The sequence below is a fragment of the Epinephelus moara genome, chromosome 18, assembly GCF_006386435.1.
Source record: "Epinephelus moara isolate mb chromosome 18, YSFRI_EMoa_1.0, whole genome shotgun sequence".
Classification (NCBI taxonomy): domain Eukaryota; kingdom Metazoa; phylum Chordata; class Actinopteri; order Perciformes; family Serranidae; genus Epinephelus; species Epinephelus moara.
In genome coordinates this window covers 39,392,824-39,416,043 of record NC_065523.1, presented here as the reverse complement: position 1 = coordinate 39,416,043, position 23,220 = coordinate 39,392,824, and the positions used below count along the sequence as shown (strand labels likewise).

The 23,220-nt window shown below is 43.6% G+C and overlaps 1 protein-coding gene across 2 annotated transcripts; it reads left to right on the top strand.

Annotated features, from left to right (window-relative positions):
- Window positions 1-330: 330 nt before the first annotated feature.
- Window positions 331-17,853, top strand: si:dkeyp-113d7.1 (uncharacterized protein LOC407709 homolog). Of its 2 annotated transcripts, none has more exons than XM_050068430.1 (3): window positions 331-679; window positions 8,718-9,408; window positions 13,659-17,853. In XM_050068430.1, the coding sequence occupies exons 2-3, from the start codon at window positions 8,977-8,979 to the stop codon at window positions 14,802-14,804; spliced, it is 1,578 nt and encodes a 525-aa protein (XP_049924387.1). In that variant the 5' UTR covers window positions 331-679; window positions 8,718-8,976; the 3' UTR covers window positions 14,805-17,853. The 2 variants fall into 2 exon arrangements, with proteins under 2 accessions (XP_049924387.1, XP_049924386.1); XM_050068429.1 differs by having other exon boundaries at window positions 331-715.
- Window positions 17,854-23,220: the final 5,367 nt, after the last annotated feature.

Genomic DNA, 23,220 nt, shown 5'->3' with positions numbered 1-23,220 from the left:
TAGTTTTAGTCTTAAAGATTAATTAAATCAATATTAATAAATTATATTCTACTACTAATAAAAAATACATAATCAATTAATTGATTAAATAAATAATAAATACAATAAATAATGTTTTATTTGTGACGTCATGTTGTATTATGATGACATAATTAGATATAATGGCCATGTTAATTGTCCTGACGTGACGTCACTGAATCGCCACTTGACCGCAGTGACTCAGACCAGCGGGGCGCGTGCTGCTCACCTTCATTCACTCATCAAACAACAGGCGCGTGGAGCTTCAAAACAAAACAACAACAAACCGAGCGCGAGGTGAAGATGACGAAGATGATGATGATGAAAATGAAGATGGTGGTGGTGGTGTAACAATGTGCCGCGCGCGTACCCGCTCGTGCAACTGCGCGCGACGCCGAAAACTATACCCACCTACTACCGTTGCCGTAGTTACCTACATACCCGCCTGAACGGGTATGCGCACGAGCGAGCAGTGGGCAGGCAGGAAGGAGGGAAGGAAGGAAGGAAGGAGGGGGAGAGAAGCGAGAAAGGAAGGAGGGAGGAAAGGAAGGAGGGAGCGGAATTAGTCAGTGATAGAGGGGAGGAGAGGAGGCGAGGCGGCGGGTTGTTCTGCCGAGGTGGACGTGGCGGGTCCGGCGGAGTTCAGCTACAAGTGACCGAGGTGAGGACAGCCGGCCATGAACCGGACCACCCGCAGGTAAAGTACCGCTCACCCCGCCGATTGTTCCCCGCCTGCTCGGCTCCGGTGAGCCGCCTTTTCTTTCTTGCCGCTCCGCTCCGCTCGGTTTCCTGCTTCTTGTACCGCTCGGTGACAGATCCGCGCCGCGCGTGTCGCCGCACAGATTTCATAATTTGACACAGTTGGTTTCTTTTGTGTCGGAGCTGTCAGCCGCTCCCCGCCGCGCACACTCACCCTGCTGCCCGGAGAAAGTGCAGCAGACAGCGGCAGAGGCAGCTGCTGCCCCCCCGCTGCCTGCCTCTCCTCCCCGCTTCACTCTCACTTTCTCCCCCCGTGCTAACAGCAGCTAACAGCAGCTAGCCCCGCTAGTTAGCTTAGCGGGCTCCTAGTGTGATAAACAAGATGGCCACTGGCTAGCTCTGCTAGCTAGCTAGACATGGCATCTTGCCCTGTCTTTGTATGCCAGAAAAGCGGGTTTAAATCCGTCTCCCTCCCCTGTCATGCGGAGTTTCCCCCCGCAGAGCAACAACCACCGAAACTACGACTCTCCGCGGATGAACCGGAGGATGAGCCGTTAACGTGGACTCATCCTCAGAGAGGAAAATCACCGCCAGATTCTTTGAGTCAGTCCGCTCGGTGCGGAGGCTGCGTGGCGACTTGAAAAGGCTACCTGAGTGTTTGAACAGACAGGTAACCGCTCCACACTGAGCTCACCGGGGGCTGCAGCCGGTACCGAACACTCTGTGAGCGGTCTCTGTTTGATCAGCTCGGTGCAGACTTGTGCTTTGACGGTAACGGCTGCCAGAGCTGATACCAGCCTGCAAACTTTACACTGAGTGTGTGCGGCAGCCTGCTGAGACACGACTGTGACCCTCACTGCAGCCACACTGTAACTACCTGTGCAGGTAACACTCAGTCTGCAGTCTCAACACCACACAGGTAAAGGTGTGCAGAGAAAGTTAAAGTGTTCATGTTGCAGTTTGTGTGTGTGTATGTTTGTGTGTGTTGCATCTGACTGCTGTAAACCTTTAAAATCAAAGTACAACATTTACCTGACATGTAGTGAAGTATAGCATGATGGAAATACTCAGAGTACCTCATATTATACTTGAGTAAATGTAGCACGTCACATTACTGGTAGTAACAGTTAGAGGTGTGAATCATCAAAGGATCCACAGTACAATATTATTGCATTTTTAAATATGGAGTGATCTGCTGAGTATTGTGATAACATATGTTTTGATTTATCACCTTTTTCCAACTGTAAGTTTTGTCCCCAAACAAAAACTGTCAACATCTGTTTTGTGTAATCAGATAAAGTTTTCAGTCTAAAAAGTCAACACTTGGCACTGTGTGAAGATACGATATATCTTCACAAAAGCATGGCAGTACTTACAGTAGTATTTGTGTCATGCACGTTCAAGTGTCGACAATATGGAGTTAGATTAGTACTAACATTATTTTTGTGAACAGCTCCACAGTCTGTGTGTTAATGTGTAATCTGTTAATATAAAACAACTTAGACCAACTCAAAAAATATTTTGCAGATAAGATAAAACATCTGCAGATAGGGCTCCGACAGTATGAGACTTTCAAGGTATCATAACTGTTTAAGAAAATATCACAGTATTATTATTATTATTATTATTATTATCGGTCAGAATGATCCTTAAAGGAAACAAGGTTTTTGTTGGTTGAACAAACGTTTTATTACTAAAACTGAAACATTTTGTTAATGAAGTTTGTGTAAAAAGTCTCCCCTCAGAAAATAACTCAGATAAATGAGAGACTCAACGTCCAGTTATCGTAGATAAACAAATGTACATCGTACGATAACCGTCAACTTTTATGTCTCTGTATACCTTAAGACTGGTACATCACTGCACCCACCCAGCAAATACACACATTTACAAATAAATGAAAAACATTTGTGAAATCTTTCTGACATGTTATACTTTAAAACAGATATTTGTGAGTCCAGTTTTTATTTGTGAATCTGAACTCTACACTTGTGGATCTGCATTTTATTGTTTATTGTTTATTTTATTTGTTTATTTTTTTTGGATCCGATCCGATACCGAGTCCTTTATTTTGAAACCGAGTCCGATACCGAGTCCTTTATTTTGAAACCGAGTCCAATACCGAGTCCTTTATTTTAAAACCGAGTCCGATACAGAGTCCTTTATTTTGAAACCGAGTCCGATACCGAGTCCGTTATTTTGAAACCGAGTCCGATACCGAGTCCTTTATTTTGAAACCGAGTCCGATACCGAGTCCTTTATTTTGAAACCGAGTCCGATACCAAGTCCGATCCAATACTTTGCAAAGCATTAAGAAAGAAAAAAAAAAACAGAATTCATCCAAGCTGTCTCAGGTTCTGCCGTTAGGTGTGGCTGTGTTGCTCAGAATAAAGAGAGAAGCAGTGACCGCTGAACCTGGTGTCTTGACTCCTGTCCGTTTATTGCTCATTAGCTGCACTCAGTTAGGTGAACCCAGGACGCTCGGTTACAGTACTTTGGAAAGTGGAGGCAACAATGAACAACATAGATGAGAAACCTGGCCATTTTTGTTGTTTTGATTCCTCCGATCTTTATTACCGATTCTGATTTTGTAAAAAGAAAAAACTTGATCAGTGCCAACATCCCTAATTCAAATATTTTTTGGAATTACCTTGCATATTTGCTGGGGGTGTAATGATCCATCAGTCTTGATCGATGTATCGATCCAGTGTCATCAGTGCAAAGTGAAAACGTTGATCCGTATATCGTCATTACAATACGCCTTTATTCTAAATTCTGTGTCACTGTCAAACAGCAGCAGCCGAGAGAAAGACAATGAGGATAATGTTTACTCTAGAATAAATCAGGTTAGTAGGAAATATTTGGAATTTCTGAGAAAATAGGGGTTAGCAGACCGAACACACACCATACGTGAACAGTGTCGTTATGAGATAAGAGATGCGCCCTCCTGGTCAGGCGTCTCACTCTAATGTCTCACTACAGAAACATCAGCTGCTGTTTCAACTAGGGCTGTAGTCTCCTGGTCGACTAGTCGATTATTTGGTCGCTGTGCTCTCGTCCGACCAAATTCTCATTGGTCGAATAATCGCCGTGTTACTTTCATAAGGAGAAAAGTGCTACATCAACAGCTTTCGAGGATTAATCCATTATTTCCTGCGGCGGGGGGACAGGCTAAGTTACCTGTCAACGGGGGTGTTTTCAAAACACCCCCGTTGTTGACAGAAAGTTGAACTCGCCCACCCTCGCGCTCAGCGTCGCGGTGACGCAGACCTCCTGTCTGTCTCTGTAAGCTGACACCATTTCCCTCAGTGGAAACAAAGCTTGTATTTACTTGTATTTCACAGATAAACAATAAATTGTGAAGACAATAAAGCCTCCACTAAAATAGCATTTTAAGTCTTGTGTGTGATTTATCCTGGCTTCATATGAGCAGAGGAAATCTCTGCTAGCTGCTAGGCTAATGTATACCATGTAAAATGCCATAGGCTTGTGCTAATAACGTTAGCATGTTGTATTTGTTTGGAAAACGTGTTTAGTATCAGACAGTTGTTTTATCAGTGAATGTTGTGAGTTGTAGTGGAGCTGAATTATGTGCCGTTACCGTTGTTACATGTTGCTGTTGTCCCTGGTTTTATATGAGTAGAGGAAAAGATTGCTAGACGCTAGGCTAATTTATACAATGTAAAATGCCATAGACTTGTGCTAGTAACATTAGCATGTTGTATTGGTGGGGGAAATGTGTCCAGATAAAGACAAGTGTTTGTCTGTGAATGCTGCGAGTTATAGTGAAGCTGATTTGTGTACTTGTGTTTGAAACTGTCTCTATTAAGCCATGTTTAATGTGTGTTTAATGTGTGTTTTGAATCAACTATATAAAAGTTTGATTTGAACTAAACTTTACAGCACTTAACACAGTCCTCCACCGCCGACTCATGTTTTGGAGGTGTAACTGCAGAGTGACACAGACACACCACCGCAGAAGTAAAAATAATGTGCAGATTTTTTTCCCCAACGACTAATCGATTAGTTGAAGATTATGTGAGACTGTAGTCGACCAAGATTTTCTTTGGTTGACTACAGCCCTGGTTTCAACAATGTTCGACAGAAAACTGAAGACGCAGAGACTGAAACCAACAGAGAGGAATAAAAATAAAAATAATAGAGAGAGAGATGCAGGTAATGACAGTAGCCCTAACTATAAGCTTTATCAAAGAGGAAAGTCTTAAGTCTAGTCTTAAATGTGGAGACGGTGTCTGCCTCCCGGACCGTAACAGGAAGATGATTCCACAGGAGAGGAGCCTGATAGCTGAAGGCTCTGGCTCCTGATCTACTTTTGGAGACTTTAGGGACCACGAGTAACCCTGCGTTCTCAGAGCGCAGTGTTCTGGTGGGATAATATGGCACTATGAGCTCACTAAGATATGATGGAGCTTGACCATTTAGAGCTTTATAAGTTAACAGTAGGATTTTAAATTCAATTCTGGATTTTACAGGGAGCCAGTGCAGAGAAGCTAAAACAGGAGAAATATGATCTCGTTTCTTAGTTCCTGTTAGTACACGTGCTGCTGCATTCTGAATTAGCTGGAGAGTTTTTAAGGACTTACTAGAGCTACCTGATAATAGCGAGTTACAGTAATCCAGCCTAGAGGTAACAAAAGCGTGGACCAATTTTTCTGCATCTTTTCGGGTCAGGATAGGCCTAATTTTCGCAATATTACGCAGATGAAAAAATGCAGTCCGTGAGGTTTGTTTTAAATGAGAATTAAAAGACAAATCTTGATCAAATATTACTCCGAGGTTTCTTACGGTAGTGCTAGAGGCCAGAGCAATGCCATCTAGAGAAACTATGTCATCAGATAAAGAGTCTCTGAGTTGTTTGGGGCCAAGAACAATAACTTCAGTTTTGTCTGAATTTAACATCAGGAAATTGGTGCGCATCCAAGTTTTTATGTCTTTAAGGCAGTTATGGAGTTTAGTTAATTGATTACTTTCTTCTGGCTTCATCGATAAATACAACTGAGTATCATCCGCATAACAATGGAAATTTATAGAGTGATTTCTAATGATGTTACCTAAAGGAAGCATATATAGAGTAAATAGGATTGGTCCGAGCACAGACCCTTGCGGAACTCCAAAACAAACTTTAGTACGTAACAATATCAACACTACTGTATCTCCGTATTTCCACTGCACAGGAAGGGGACGAAACACCGCCATGTGAAAAGTAACTAAAGCTGTCAGACTAATGTAGTGCAGTGAAAAGTACATTATTTACCTCTGAGATGTGCTGGAGGAGATGGAGGAGGCTGCAGAAAATGGAAATACACAAGTGAAATATACAAAATGTGCACTTGTTTCCCCTGTTATAGTGCGTAACAGCAGTCTTTTGATGGTCATTTACACACTGTCCATAACTAACTGTGTCAGGTAACAAACTGCGTCGGGCTCGGGACGGCTTCAGCCTGAAAAATCATGGTTCGAACCCCGTGTGTGCATCGGGCAGATCTCCGCCGTGTGCTATACAGAGAGCAGAGGAAATGTAAACGTGCGACCACGTAGAGACAGAAATGACATGCCGTGTTGTAAATAAGATAAATAACATAAGGCTCTTTAGTTTGTTTAATAAAAGGACAAGGTATAGACCTGTTCTATAGGAAAGGGAACCTTCTGTTGTGATCTGGAGCTATATAGAAAATAAAATTAACTTGACCTTCACATTTAGGTACCTACAGGAAGTTTTCTGAAGCTGCAGTACTGAAACAGAACTTCATATTTTAAACAGACCTGTGTCTCCTCCCTCTGCTGGTCTAAACTGTTGGCTTTGCAGTATATATATAATTTTGATTTTTTAAAGCCATAATTAACTTTTTAGCTCAGTTTAATGTGTTACTTCTGTGACAGGAAGCAGTGTGATTCTCCAAACTGATGTAAAACATCACGCCTAAACAGCTCATCCAGGAAAACACAGTTTATATTTCTGTTTTCATCCACAAGAAAATCTCCCAGAAATAAGTAGTTTGATCCTGAGCAGCTGAGCGGTGTTTCATAAGTGTACTGAGCAGACTGGCAGCATTCACAAACATTTGTCTTTATCTGGACACATTTTCCCCACAAATATAACATGCTAACGTTATTAGCACAAGCCTATGGCATTTTACATTGTATAAATTAGCCTAGCAGCTAGCAGAGATTTCCTCTGCTCATATTCAGCCAGGATAAATCACACACAGTGTGTGGAGGCTTTATTGTCTTCACAATTTGTTGTCTGTGAAATTAAAGTAAATCAAAGCTTTGCTTCCACTGAGGGAAATGGTCACCACCATGTTTAGTTACATTTCTGGGGAGGTGCACATCCCAGCTAAGGTTTCACCTGTCTGTCTGACAAACACACCTTTACCTGCTGATCATGCAGGATGACTGGCTGCTCTCTGACTGATTCAAAATTAGTTTTGTGGAGCATTTTATCATGTGAACGTTTAGGAGGAAGATACAAAGTCAATCCAAATCTAAAGACTAAAGTGATCAATGACGATATACTGATCCATGTCAGAAATCATATTTATGCCAGAAAACGAACTTCAGAGATGGTTTCACTGAATTTGCGTTGCGAGCGGGGATGTCAACGGTTACTGGTAATTGGTAAACCCCCGAGAATATTTTTGACCTGTTACACATGTTGGACTGTAGGTTAATTTTGCTGCTCTTCAGTTCACTGCACTGCGCACCACCTGGGTCTGGTAGGAGCTAGCTAGCTAGTAGCACCTCTCGCTTCAGCCTCTACCCCTAGGCACACCGTCCCGACCCATCAGTGTTAATGTGGAAACATTGTGCCCCCCCTCAGGTCTCTGCCCACCTCGCTTTGGTGAGTACGTGGCTCAATTTTGAGCCGTTAAACCCCTTTAGCACTGCTCACTATTTTAGCACTATTAGCAGTGTCAGCATGGCTAGCAGCGCTAACAGTGGCCCTTTTTCACACAGAGATGGTGCTATAGAGGTGCTACAAAGTCCCGTCTTTACGCCGCCTTTACATTTTTAAACAGAACCAAATGACGGTGGCATCATGTGGCTCCAGTGTGTGATTTTAGACAGCATGATGACATCACAGAATCAGAAGAGGCGTGACGGCCGTGACATGTAACACAACAGTGTCAGCTTCTAGTGTGACATATAACATACATGTCAGCAGCTCTTTATAAACAATAACAATAACAATGACATCACATGTCAGTAACAATCATTTAACGTCCCTGTTATATGGCGGCTGCTCTCGTCCTCTGCTCGGGGGGTAAGGAGCTCCTGGACCTCACTGTTTGAGGTAGCTGCTAACTGCTAACAGCCTTTTAAATCTCCTGCGGTCGGTCACACACAACACGTCATCAAAAAGTCACACCCGTCTCGCCCACGATCCTGTCCTGCCCGCTGTCCCTTTTATACAGACATCGTTTCGGTGCTGGCACTACCTTCGCTGCCGGAGAACGGTTGGCACAATGTTTCTGCAGCAACATGTTCTGCCAAAGTGTTATCAGCTGTAATCGCTGATTGTGCAGCACGACTAGCAAGTGAATGTTAGCTCCATCTTGTCACAGGTGATGCATCCTGCAGAGCGGCTCAGGAACCTGTGTAGACCAGCAGGTGGGCAGTGGGTGCTAGGTTTCCACAAGTTAACAGTTAGTCAGCGAAGCCAATGGAAAATAAAATAAAAGTCAAAACTTTAAAGTTTCTTCACTCAGGCCCTGAAATTTGGCGCTGAAGCTCACTGAGCCAACGGAGCGCCGAACTGGAAGGAGAGGCCTCTCTCATTTCGCATCTTTTTTTTTTTTTTTTTTTCGGTTCTTTAAAATTAACCAATTAGTGATTGATGGATGTCAGCCCAACACAAGCAAAAAAAAGGTCTGTGTTTACGTCTTGTTGGATGATGCCAGTCCCACACTTCAGAACGTCCCAACAGGAAGTCCATGTTTACATGTTGTGTTTGAAACGTCTCTCTTCTGTCTCTGCAGGCTGGGCCCAGTTAGCTGTGGGTGGTGACATCAGAAGGACGTTGTGGCGACCGTTTGTTGGATTGCTGGAGGAGACGCTCTCAGGGACACGCCCCCTACCTCCAAGCTCCTCCCCTCTCTGGACAGGTAGATTTCCACAGAGGTGGGAGGGAGGAAGGACTCGGGCAGGAGGAGGAGGAGGAGGAGGAGAGGAAGACAGACTGTGGTAACCTCAGCGATACTTCAGGTGAGGTGAGGAGGATTAGCTCCGCCCCTCACCATGACGGACTTAGAGGCTGAATGTTTGAGCCTCGGCCTACCCCCCGAGTGCGGCTCCCCTCCCCCGCCTCTGGACGCTGCTCTGCAGGTGGACTGTGGCACTGGGCCCGACTGCCCCACGCCCACACTCGGTTCGCTGGCGGCAGAGATCGCTGAGCCACTGGTGATGCTGCCGTGCGTGAAGAGTGAGCCGGAGGATGGCGACCTGGAGCCCATCCGCACCGTGGACCTGTCAGAGATCCAACCGCTGTCCACCGCCGAGCTGGGCCAGGACCAGATCAAGATGGAGATCAGCGGCCTCGACTACATCAAGTCTGAGCACCACAGTCACCATGGCGACCACCACCTGGGCCACTTCCACCACAGCGACGTCACAGAGCTGGACTACAAGTCGCACTACGAGCCCAGCTCTGTGTTCGACTACATCTCCCAGGTAAAGATGGAGGCCGCTCACACCTGCTCACAGGTAGATTCTGACAGGGTGGGGGGCGCTCTGAGTCCGGGGCGGAGACAGGAAGTCACACTTTTGTTTCTGGGTACAAGTAGGGGATCAATATGTGCGCTCAGGTCAACAGTCTGAAGACATGTAATGATTTAACACAGGTTCTATCGAGTGCGCCACCATCAGCTGATCCGTCACTCAGGACCAGTCCTGATCCATAAACCTAAAGAACAGTATAACCTGCATACAGTCCTCACCTCCTGACGCTCCGTGGTCCCACTAAATGTTTTATATTGAATGGCGGCGAGGAGAGCCAAGCACCTAAAAAAAATAAAAGTGTATCAGTGCAAACAGAGGTCAACAGAATCTAAGGAACGATGGTAATGAAGGTCATAAAATGTCTCAGTCACCGCTTCCCTTTATATACCTTTCACAATAAAAGACCAACTTGAACTCCTCAGAGCATTTTGCTAAGAAGCAGCTCAACACAACAGCTAACAAGTCACATAATATATTCAGACCTCATCATGTGGTCATGTGGATTCAGTCGCTTTTCTCCAAGCTCTCTCCTTTATGTATTCTGTCTTTGTACGACTCTACGTTGAGTCATAGAGCTCCAGGTGTCCACAGATGGCAACGGTAAGTCCGTCCTCCGTTTCTGATTCTGGGTAACGTCAGAGAGACTCTGAACCAGATCTGACCACCATGTCTCACTCAGGTTTAAAAAGTTCAGTTTGCTCAAATTTCACATTTGTATCATTAATGTGGCCCAGTGCAGATCTGCGTCTCTTTGCGTCTGTAATTGCTCAGTGTGAAAGGTTCAGTGTGAACACACCATGAAAACTCCTCACTAACTGCTCCCTCCAGTGTTTGACTTTATGAATATTAGACCGACTGCAGGCTGTGTGTTCAAACCTGATAAAAAACAGCCTGTAACATTCAGACAGATTAAAAAACAGCAAACAGCTGCTAAATAAATGAAAACCGACTCTGTGTCAGAGGAACTGATGACAAAAATAAAAAATCTCCTAAATCTTCAGACGGCTGAAAAACCAGCGGCTGTTTAAACTTAGCGCCAACAGAACAAGATGTTGTGTTCTATAAAAAGTCTTGAACTCGTCCACCTGACGGAGTTTAAGCTGAACTGTTCCCTCGTGTGATTTGGAGTGAATCGACTCTTATAGTAGATAAAGAGAGTTCACTCTGAATCTACTCTGTGAAAGTGCTCTCCAGGTGCTCTGTGGATGATCCAGGGTTTGTGTTTTTTAAAGTGAAGCTGCTAAAACACACCTGAAACTCAGTTCACCTGTTCAATATGTGTGAGGAGGCAGAAAGTCTGAGTCTTGATCCTGATGGATGATCTGGATCCTGATGGATGATGGATGATCTTGATCCTGATGATCTGGATCCCGATGGATGATCTTGATCCCGATGGATGATCTTGATCCTGATGGATGATGGATGATCTTGATCCTGATGGATGATGGATGATCTTGATCCTGATGATCTGGATCCCGATGGATGATCTGGATCCTGATGGATGATGGATGATGGATGATCTGGATCCTGATGGATGATGGATGATGGATGATCTTGATCCTGATGGATGATGGATGATCTTGATCCTGATGGATGATCTGGATCCTGATGGATGATTTTGATCCTGATGGATGATTTTGATCCTGATGGATGATTGATGATCTTGATCCTGATGGATGATTTTGATCCTGATGGCTGATTTTGATCCTGATGGATGATTGATGATCTTGATCCTGATGGATGATGGATGATTTTGATCCTGATGGATGATCTTGATCCTGATGGATGATGGATGATTTTGATCCTGATGGATGATGGATGATTTTGATCCTGATGGATGATGGATTATCTTGATCCCGATGGATGATGGATGATCTTGATTTCGATGGATGATGGATGATCTTGATCCTGATGGATGATGGATGATTTTGATCCTGATGGATGATGGATTATCTTGATCCCGATGGATGATGGATGATCTTGATCCCGATGGATGATGGATGATCTGGATCCCGATGGATGATCTGGATCCCGATGGATGATCTGGATCCCGATGGATGATCTGGATCCTGCTGAGCTCGGCCTGTTTCCAGATCTTAAGTTCATTGACACCTGATTACACCTGAGCGACTCTGTCTCAGCTCTCTGCATTTTCTCCTGTTAGCCGTAACAGGATAGGCCTGTATTAGTCTGAGAACGGTCCTTTACTGTCTTTTATAAGATTTAATTTAGATTTCTCAGTTACACTTTAAAGACTCACAAACTGAACCACAGAGCAGAACCAGACAAAAAACCCAAAACAAAACAAACGACAGGCAACTACAAGGCGGTAACTGTAGTTTGTAGTTTGTTTGAGGAAGTAACGTTAACCCAGCCCTGGGTTAACGTTAGGATCAAGGATCAGTCAGTGTTATAAAAAATACAGAGAAAATCGTTTTAGATAAAATCATAAAAACACAACAGCACGAGACAAACTAACAATAATAATAATGTTATTTATGGAGAGCTTTTCATTGTAGTCAAAGACACTTTGCACAGATTACACAAAAAATGATCAGTGACGTCCTCACAATGACACCAACAGACCAAAGAGAGAGAAATGGAGGGTGAAGGACAAACTGTTCCTCAGTTCAGGTCAAACAACATCATGTGTTCATAGTGGTGACAGAGTGAATGAAGGTGGGAGGAGATGTTGAACATCACAGAGAGGATTTATGGTGACGAGTGAGCTGCTCTGTTCTGTTGGATTGAATAGTAGCTGCTCAGTTTGACTCTTATACTTGGTGTGCTCTAATCCTGTCAGCAGGTTTATGGTTGTCATGGTAACAGTGGATCCAATCAGTGATCTTTCTGCTTGATTTTCAAAATCACACATTCAGCATTTAGACGCCAGAAATAAGGGCTGACAGCTTTTTCGAGTGTCAGAGGGAAATATAGTCAGTTGATCTGTGGTTTGACTCAAGGAAACCATCATACTCAGTGGATCAAGGTCAATTCAGGGATCGAAATCTGGTGTCTTCAGGTTTGGCTGGCCGTTGGTAGAAGTCTTTTTGCTGAGACAAAGGCGACATGATTCATCATCGCTTGTTCTCTGAAGTCGGTTTGGTGTGTCTGGGTCCTAAGACGTACAGGACGTCTCTCTCTGGCACATCATCAGGGGACACAGTGTTAGATGATAATAAGAGTAAAGATGCTCCAAAGTTGCTGATAGAACCAGTCAGCCCACACACACTGTGTAATGAATGATGATGGCCCAATCCCATTTCTCATTTTTGCCCCTACCCCTACCCCTCTTTTTTGAGTGCCCCTTGCCCCTTGCAACAAAGTTACAAGGGGCAAGGGTTGAAATATTCCCCTATGAAATGGGACAACCCTTCATACCCGGAAACGTCATCATTAGTCGCCAGTGACGTCATAAAAAATAAAAAGACGCGACGAGTATGTTGCCGGGGAAACCTCACAACTAGCGATTTTTTTTTTGTTATGTTTGTTAGAACAAATGTATATAATACATTGAAACAACATTTCCGATGGTTAACATAGTCTTTAAATCTTTAGTTACGAAGAAAATACTTACATTTATGGTTTTCTTTCATTGCCTGTGCGAAGAAAATACTTACATTTATGGTTTTCTTTCATTGCCTGTGAAGCCTTCCCTGCCATCTTGCCAGTGATCCGCAAGGCATTCTGGGAGGTTTCTCGTAGCACTCGCTTTGAAGTGTGCCTCTGAAAAAACTCCGTTTGGAGGGCCATATAGCCCTAGTTTTACTGAAAAAACTGACCTCCAAAACTAAAGAAAAGACAGCAGGTATGTGCTCGTAGCCCCGTAACCCAGACTGTGTCCCTTTTTTAAAACCTAAAAACTTTGCTTTAGACCTTAACAAAAAGAATGTTTCACTAAATCCACGAAGGTTTACTTTTCAGTATGATGCATGAGGCTGTTAGGACCAATAAAAACTACGAAATATTACTTTTGCAGTTTCTACTTTTTGAGTTTGATTGACTGGACAAATAAACTCAGTCACCAAAATTACAAACACAATTCAGGAAAGAATCCGTCACTGTGTCTTTAAAACTGCTGAGAGTATAAAATGTGTGTTTCCTGTCTGCTCATAGATCAGGTCAGAGTTTATTCTTTGGTTGTGTGTAACAGTGTGCTCTCTGTGCCTGTCTGACTGATGCTGTGTGTTTGTGTGCTGCAGGTGACGGACACTCTGGAGTACATCAAGTCGGACCACCACGTGGACCTGCAGTGTTACTACACCACCGAGCTGAGCTCCCTGAAGTGTGAGTACCCAGAGTCCAACACCATGTCCACCCACCTGCCGCACAACGGCCTGGAGTCCATCCACATGGCCGAGCTCCGCACCGAGCTCAACAAGCTGCGGCCCGACGCCCTGCTGATGGACGGCATGGGCAAACTGGACCCTGAGTTTGGAGGGGGGGCGCTGTACGAGCTGCAGCCGGCCGAGCAGGGGAAGACGGCGGAGGGGGTGGTGCCGGCCGGGCAGGGAGGAGGTGGTGGTAGTCTGGTCACGACCAAAACCCAGAGCCCGACGGTGAGGAAACCTCGTAACATGCAGGGTGAGAAGCCTTTCTCCTGCACGCAGTGCGGGAAGAACTTCAGCACGCTGGGAAACCTGAAGACGCACCAGCGCATCCACACCGGGGAGCGGCCCTACACCTGCTCGCAGTGCGGCAAGAGCTTTGGCCAAGCAGGAAACCTCAAACGTCACCAGCTGATCCACACGGGCCAGAAGCCGTACGTGTGCGCTCACTGTCCCAAAGGCTTCACGAAGGCAGACGACCTGCGGTCGCATCAGAGGCTGCACACCGGCGAGCGCCCGTTCATCTGCGTCACCTGCGGGAAGAGCTTCGGCCAATCGAAGGAGCTGAAGGCTCATCAGCTGAGTCACACGGGCGAGAGGCCGTACTGCTGCCAGCACTGTGGCAAGAGCTTCACCAAGGAGACCAGCTACCGCAACCACGTGCAGATCCACACGGGAGAGAAACCCTTCACCTGCTCGCAGTGCGGGAAGACTTTCAGCAACTCGGGCGTGTTAAAAACCCACGAGAAGATCCACTCGGGCGAGCGGCCGTTCGGCTGCACGCAGTGCGGGAAGAGCTTCGGCCGCCTCGGCCACCTGAAGGCTCACCAGCAGATCCACACGGGGGAGCGGCCGTACGCCTGCCCCCACTGTGGGAAGACTTTCAGCCAGTCGGGTCACCTCAAAGCACACGAGCAGATCCACAAACGAGAGCGCGTGGACACTGCGAGCAGCAGCAGCAGCAGCAGCAGCAGCAGCAGCAGCAGCAGCAGCAGCACGGTGGGCACCGACAGTAGCTAAAAGAAACTCCAACACCCTTTAACCTCTCGGAAAAACAAAGTATTATTCCTCTTTTTTATAAATACTATATATAAAGTTTTTTCCTTATGAATTTTTCTTACTTTTTCATACCTTTTGTGCTCTTTTGCATTATATCTGTGGGCAGGGTGGACTCTGACTGATTTGCTCTTATGCAAGTGTCTGTGTGTGTGTGTGTGTGTGTGTGTGTGTGTGTGTGTGTGCGTGCGCGTGTGTGTGTGTTCATGTACTGTGTGTCTGTGGGTGGGTGTGATCACCAGGGGCTTGTAGATAATCTTTGAACTGGTCTGAGCCGCAGTGAAGACCAGGTCCCAGTACTTATTTTGGAGTACTTACTGATACACAAGCACAAAAACTTCAGTGACCAAGTTTAAGTACTCCATTTACTTTTTTTTTTTACTTTTTTTTACTGAACCAGACCAGCAGCTCCTGAACCAGGACCCCGTTCACTGACCGTCACAGCAGAAGGTTAAAGTTTAGAGTCAGTCCCTCAGATCGAGTCCTTCAGATCGAGTCCTTCATATCGAGTCCTTAAGGGCCACGTACCTGAGAGAGAGATGAGGCGTATATTCCTGTCTGTAAGCCGTGTTAAGAATATAATCAAAATGTCTTGAACGTAAAATCGTTTAATAATCATCTTGTGTTTATGTCATTTTAAAATCTCTGATCTGGATCAAATCCAGACGTGATTTAAAACTCTTTCATTCATGAGCTTTCTGCTCGTCATGCAGATCAGTGCGGCTCAGTCTGAACACACACATCTCTTTGTTTGAAGTTTTGTGACCCAGATACTTACTGTCATATTTTACAGTATCAAAATCAACTGCTGCAGTGGCAAGACCTGCCTTTGCACTTCTTAATTTGAACACTAGGTGTCGCCACTTCACCTACAGTTAATGATTAGTAATAAATAAACACACTGACCTCAGTGAACATGGCAGCAGACCTGCAGAGACAGAAGGTAGAGAAATACGTTCTGGAATATGTGGGCACATTAATAAGCTCCTGTGAGGACGTTAAACTGTTTGAAGAGTATTTGTGATTGAAAATGAAGTTTCTACAGTAAACAGGCTTCTCTGGTGTAGAAACGATGCATTCACTAATGTCTGACCCAAGACTCATGATATTTTACTGAATATGACCCACAGTCAAAGTGCTGCTACTTTTACACTGTGACTCGGGTTAGTCAAACCAGATAGCGTTTAGATATCCTGGTAAGATGAACTGGCTTCGTAGCACTGAGGCCTCTGGACTCACTTTGTGACGATCACTTCGGGTCATTTTACAAAATTAGTTTTTCCAAATAAAAATTATCTTCTGTTTTCTGTTTTTCCACAATTTAGTGACTTTTCTAACAAATATTTCCGTAAACTTGTATCTCCTTGCATTTTGTCCTTAAAGAGACAGTCCACCCCAAAATCAAAAATGCATATTTTTTCCTTTTACCTGTAGAGCTGTTTATCAGTCTGGATAGTTTTGGTGTGTGTAGGAAATATCGGTCGCAGAGATGTCGGCCTTCTCTCCAGGATAACAGAAGTAGGGATGCAAAATAATATCAGCACACCATCAGTATCTGACGATATCGGCTTTAAAGTGAACCATCACAATTGGCCAACATGCTTTTTCTTATTCAGCACAATGAATGAATATCACAGACACTGAACAGTGTTTCATGTCTCCATCTGCTGGTGGGCCGTCACCATGAGAGTATGTGTGTATAATATGATGTTAATTCATCTACAGAAGAGACTTGATGATGATCACTAAAATTAGGTGGGAGAAAGTGGATATATCTATCGGTTTCGGCTATCGGTCAAATGAGTTGTTACATATCAGTGTATCAGATATCGGCAAAAAATCCAATATTGTGCATCCTTAAATGGAACTTGATGGTTCTACTGTTAGCGCCACTGAGCTAGCTAACGTGACAAGTCAGCCGAGGAAGATACCGTCAACGTTTACTTGTCACGCTGTCACGAACCGCTGGTCCACTCTTCCTCCTGTGCAGTGATACGATTGGTGGGTGTAGCTTGATAGAAAGAAAATAGCTCCTACATGAAACTGCTCACAACAAAGTCTTTGGGTCATCTTTAGTAACTGGGTCATTATTTCCGGAAAGAAATGTTTGTTTGTTTGTTTTTTGGCGCTTTGAGCACCACACGCTGAGTGCCTTCTAGTTCCATTATATTAGAGAGAAGGCCGACGTCTCTATGGCCGATATTTCCAACACTCTGCAACTCTCAAACAAAATGAGTGTGCTTTGTTCGTGACTAAAATCATCAGTTAGAGGAGATTGACACGTTAGGTTGGAGGTAACGATCGTTTACTTCGACATAACAACATAAACACAGCAGCATCCACCTTCCTCCACCACAGTGGAGATCAGTTATGAAATTATTAATTTATGCGTTTAGTTTTATTTTCTAATTTAGATTTCTCATTTCACATCAGATATGACATCACAGCGAGCACCAGCGTTCATGAAGGTTCTTTAGGAGGAACTGTTCGTCCACCATTATTTCACAGATTGTCTGAAGTCAAACATTTTTATTTTCATTAGTTTTATCTGAAGATTATTTTAGACACTTTCGGTAAACGGGGTTCTGGTTCAGTTTCCTCAGTTCGTAAAAGTACTTAAAGTACACTTCGGTCTACTTGCTGCCAGTTTACGAGTATTTTCCTGACAGGTGTGGGTACTCGCAGGTACACAGTTCACTCTGTTACTGTATTGTTAAAAACCTGATGATATCATTTTGATATTTTTATGGACCAGTATTGATTGATCAGGACACGATGATAATCTGCTGATACGACATTCCTTTTTGGTTTTTGTAGCAGAATAAAAATTGTTCCAGTTTAAACTCAGTTTTCAGAATCGTTGGGATCCAAACGGACCAAAAACATCAGCACAAAGGAACCCAACACCTCCCCTCCCCCGACAGTCCAGATCGCTCACTGTGTACAAATCTTTATTGATTATGTCATTCCTAATAAAAGTTAATAAAACTTAAAAAAAAAAAAAAAAAAAAAACAGCAGCAAAAAAAAAAAAAGAAAAGTGATGCAGCATCTTGTACTGGAAGAAGAATTATTAAAGAAACTAATGACGCGTCCGGCTGTTTGTTTGTTTGTTTGTGTTTGTAGATTTCTTTTAGACCTTGTGTTTGGCCGAGAGTCGAACCTTTAACCTCCGTACTTTGATACAGGCTGAAATGTGACAGCGGGAAAATGTTCTTGTTTGAATGAGACACTTCACATTTTCTTTTTATCAGGGCTGCGACTAGATAATTAAAAACAGAAGAGGCAAACAACGTGTTTCACATGTTGCTTCAAGCAACATGTGAAACACGTTGTTTGCCTCTTCTGTTTTTAATTTTTGATAATAAACCTGTCAATCCTATGGTCTAGTGTGCGCTGGAAGTTTTTTTAGTTTTTTAATTTTTGACTGTGATTAATTTATTGGTTATCAGACTACAAACCAGACAATAATTAGCTAGTTAGCAAGTTCATGACACCACTGCAAAATATATGTAACAGAAACACGTGTGGACTCTGTGTTGTGGTGGGAGCCGGTCATTTGTTGACATTATCGGACACCATTTCTTAGCTAATGTTAGCTTGTGTTGCACAGTGTTGGCACTGTAGCAGAGCTGAAGAGAGGCGAGACACTTGGGGACACGCATGATGTCACATCCTTTAGATTTCACCCCACAGACAGAAGTCAGTCCACAGGCTGAGAGGCAACGGAGAGAGTTGGGGAAGAGCTCGGATTTAAAGTCACAACTCGTTCAGCCATTTAAAGATAAAACAAAAAGATAATACACGTAAAAAGTCACGTACAGAATCTTTAAGCATGAAACCAGTTTAGCTCTTTAGGTTAAATGACTACAGTCATATTTCCATGATCATGAAAACTGCCAGTTAATTTTCTGTTTCTGTTCAGCGTTACTTGTCGTCAGTACGTACTAGAGACGGGGAAACCATGCTAAAGTAAAATAATTGCTTTGAAAATGTTTTTGTTGATATATCTTATAAAAACACAGCACCTCAGTCTACTTATTGTTTAAGTTTTAGTTGCACACAAATAAAACTGCATAAAATCCAAATACTAAATAAAAAAATAAGAAACATGTCAGGAGAGGTCAAGAAACCACAGGCTGATACAAACTGACGTCTCCTCAACTTCAGGAGAAAATCAGTGACAGAAAAGGGAGAAAAGTGGATGAAAAAACTAAACTAACATTATACAGAAGAAATACAACAAAAGATAAATGACAAGAGGAAGCACACTGAGCAGTCTGAAAAATAATCCAACAAAAATCTGTACAGCACGGTATCTGAGGGAGGACTGGACATGGTTGGGTTTGTAAAAAAGACGGTGGAGCTGATGAACCTGTTCGTGTTATGAGTTAATCTGGGAATTAAGTTTAAAGAAACTGCTCAACAATGATGGTCGAGAAGAAGGTAAGAACATATATTTATATATGTATCTAGGTGAAAACTAGCTGTTAGCTAACTGAGCTAGGTGTAAACTATTTAAACTACTTGTGAGATAGTTAAACTCAGAGTAAACTACTCAAGCTAGTTATAGGGTTGTTGAGCTATGTGTGAATTATTTGAGCTGGTTGTAATCTATTAGAGCAAACTGATATCTAGTTGTAAGATACTTCAGCTTGGTGTAAACTGTGAGCCAGTTGTAAACCAAACAGTGGAGACAGCTGATCCTCATACCAATTGACAGGATGCACTTCATGTCTGCAGCACCAGATGGCGCCAGAGCCTCGTCCAAGACGAGCAGCTCTCATTTAAAGGAGATCTCAGCTCTATTAATCAGCCGTTCTTCTCCAAACAGTCACCACGACATTCGACCTTGGTTTTCACTTTTGATATCAAAAACAAACTTTCAGTAAGTCCTCCACATGAGACACATTTCTGTCTCTGTCCCAGTGTCTCAAACATTTTCACTGCTGGACAGAAACCATGTTACACAATGACATCTCTCAGCTTCATGTACTGCAGTATGTCCATGTTTCGTCACTTTATATTTGTACTTTGCTTCATCTCAGAGGTTCATGTTGTACTTTTTACCACATCACATTAATCTGACAGATTAAATTACTTTACAAATGAAAGTCTCTGCACAGACACGGTCATATAATATTAATATACAGCAGCAGCAGAAATAATCTGTAATCTAACAGATTACACATATGTATCCAGAATCTGTAGGGACGAGATTCTGATATCTGAAATGTTCTGGGTTCCATTCATTTGTGGTCAGAGTAGAACTGACCAATCACGTTTGAACAGCAGGTAAACAGTATGTGTGGAGAGGCGGAGGGCAAACATGCAGCCTCTGAACCCATCGGCTATCACCTGATGATGGGTAAGCTTTACATTCACTTTTCACTCTACCATATGTATGTTTATAAAGATCCGCCAAAATGACCAGAAGTCCTGGCTCGAATATCCGCTGGCTGCACCAGATCAGCCTTAAATATCGGCCCCTTACCCCCAGAGGCGAACTGTCGTCAGACCAAATGTTGCTGGGTTTGCATTGATGGCAGCACCAGCAGTTAACAGTCTAGTTAAATTATTAATGTTAGACATGTATTAAATACATTTCTCCTGCCTAATAAACGGACACTGGGACAGTGTTGGCCTTAACATAATCAGCAAACTGACATGTTTCAGGCTCTAATGAACAGTGTCGATGACAGTAAATATAAAACATCAGCAGCTCCCACATTGTTCCTCTGATGACCTCATGTTTAACATGAGTGAAGGTGTGTGAAGCTGATTCTGACTTTGTTTGGTCCTGCAGGTTGGACCATGGTGGACCACAGAGACTGACGCCTGGTGTGAGGAAGTGTAAGTGTCATTCATTAGACTCAGCTGCTCATGTTACACGAGAATATTACAACCCCAACTCCAAAAATGTTGCAACACTGTAAAAAGATAAAAACAGAATGCAATGATCTGCAGTATTTTTTCATCTGCATTCAATTAAAGACAGTTCAGAGACAAGATATTTATTTATTTAAACCAATAAACTTTATTGTTTTAAGTAAATCTCCACTCATTCTGCAGCAGGTTGTAATAATGTAGTGACAGGGGTCTGTTTCCTGTCACTGTGTGACATCACCTCTTCTTTACCAACACTTCAGTGTTTGGGAACTGAGGGCACTAACTAACACGGTGGTGCTCCATGGTCACAAAATAAATGCGACTCAAAAGTTACAGTGGTGCTCCATGGTCACAAAATAAATGTGACTCAAAAGTTGCAGTGGTGCTCCATGGTCACAAGATGTGACTCAGTAGTTACAGTGGNTCTTCTTTACCAACACTTCAGTGTTTGGGAACTGAGGGCACTAACTAACACGGTGGTGCTCCATGGTCACAAAATAAATGCGACTCAAAAGTTACAGTGGTGCTCCATGGTCACAAAATAAATGTGACTCAAAAGTTGCAGTGGTGCTCCATGGTCACAAGATGTGACTCAGTAGTTACAGTGGTGCTCCATGGTCACAAGATGTGACTCAGTAGTTACAGTGGTGCTCCATGGTCACAAGATGTGACTCAGTAGTTACAGTGGTGCTCCATGGTCACAAGATGTGACTCAGTAGTTACAGTGGTGCTCCATGGTCACAAGATGTGACTCAGTAGTTACAGTGGTGCTCCATGGTCACAAGATGTGACTCAGTAGTTACAGTGGTGCTCCATGGTCACAAGATGTGACTCAGTAGTTACAGTGGTGCTCCATGGTCACAAGATGTGACTCAGTAGTTACAGTGGTGCTCCATGGTCACAAGATGTGACTCAGTAGTTACAGTGGTGCTCCATGGTCACAAGATGTGACTCAGTAGTTACAGTGGTGCTCCATGGTCACAAGATGTGACTCAGTAGTTACAGTGGTGCTCCATGGTCACAAGATGTGACTCAGTAGTTACAGTGGTGCTCCATGGTCACAAGATGTGACTCAGTAGTTACAGTGGTGCTCCATGGTCACAAGATGTGACTCAGTAGTTACAGTGGTGCTCCATGGTCACAAGATGTGACTCAGTAGTTACAGTGGTGCTCCATGGTCACAAGATGTGACTCAGTAGTTACAGTGGTGCTCCATGGTCACAAGATGTGACTCAGTAGTTACAGTGGTGCTCCATGGTCACAAGATGTGACTCAAAAGTTGCAGTGGTGTTCCATGGTCACAAAATGTGACTCAGTAGTTACAGTGGTGTTCCATGGTCACAAAATGTGACTCAGTAGTTACAGTGGTGCTCCATGGTCACAAGATGTGACTCAAAAGTTGCAGTGGTGCTCCATGGTCACAAAATGTGACCTAATAGTCACAGTGGTGCTCCATCGTTACGGGGAACATGTCGTGATACATTGAGTGTATTTGATATATTGCCCACCCCTCCCACATCCCATCAAAGATGTGAAGTTACCCATGATGCACCTCCATTTATCTTTTGATATTATGGGATGTAGGTGTGAAATCTTAAACTGTTGGACTGTTTGTCCTCACAGTTTTTATCAAAGTGGTGAACTTCGTGTCGTCCAGCTGAGCCTTTTGAGGACACTTCCTTCTGTCATGATACATGATCACCTGTTCCCAGTCGACCTGTGGAATGATTCAAACTGGTGTTTTTGATCATCCCACATCTTTCCCAGTCTTTTGTTGCTCCTGTCCCAAGATTTTTGGAACGTGTTGTAGCATCAAACTTAGAATGAGTGAATATTTACAAAAAACAAAGTTCATCCCTTTGAACATTAAATATTTTGTCTTTGTACTGTTTTCAATTTAATATACCATAAAACTCCAATTAAACACCCAGTCCATTTACCAGCCTGGTGTGGCCACACATTCTGACAAATAAAGTCTCAGTTAGAGGCCTGGTCTGGTTGCCAAACGGTTCATTTTATTTTTTATAGAAGTTCATTGGATGTATAAAAGCAGGTTGTTGGCTACCTCAAATTTTGTGTCTGTCCCTGGATTACCCTGTAAGTTGCACTACGTGCACTTCAGTGGCGGCTGCTGGTCTTTCAAGGAGGGGAAGCTCATTTTTGGCCTACATCATAAAATGTGTCCGTTTATTTATACGTAAATTCTATGTGCAGCTTGCTAGCTAGCTCACTCGCTACCTGAGGCTGCTGCACGAGGCTAGTGTGACCGCCTGTGAGTGCTTTGGGACGGTGGAGCGGCTTACAGCAGCACCCGCTGCTCGTTGGGGACAGTAGCTGCAGAGCGACAGAAGTCAGAGTCTCCAAACACGAGTACAGTCTCCAATAACACCAGAAAAAGATGCTAGATTTGTCGCTAATCGTTTTTAACAAAGAAAAAGTCACTAAGAGGATTGGAAAAGTCTTCAGATCAACTCGGAACAACGGAATGAAACT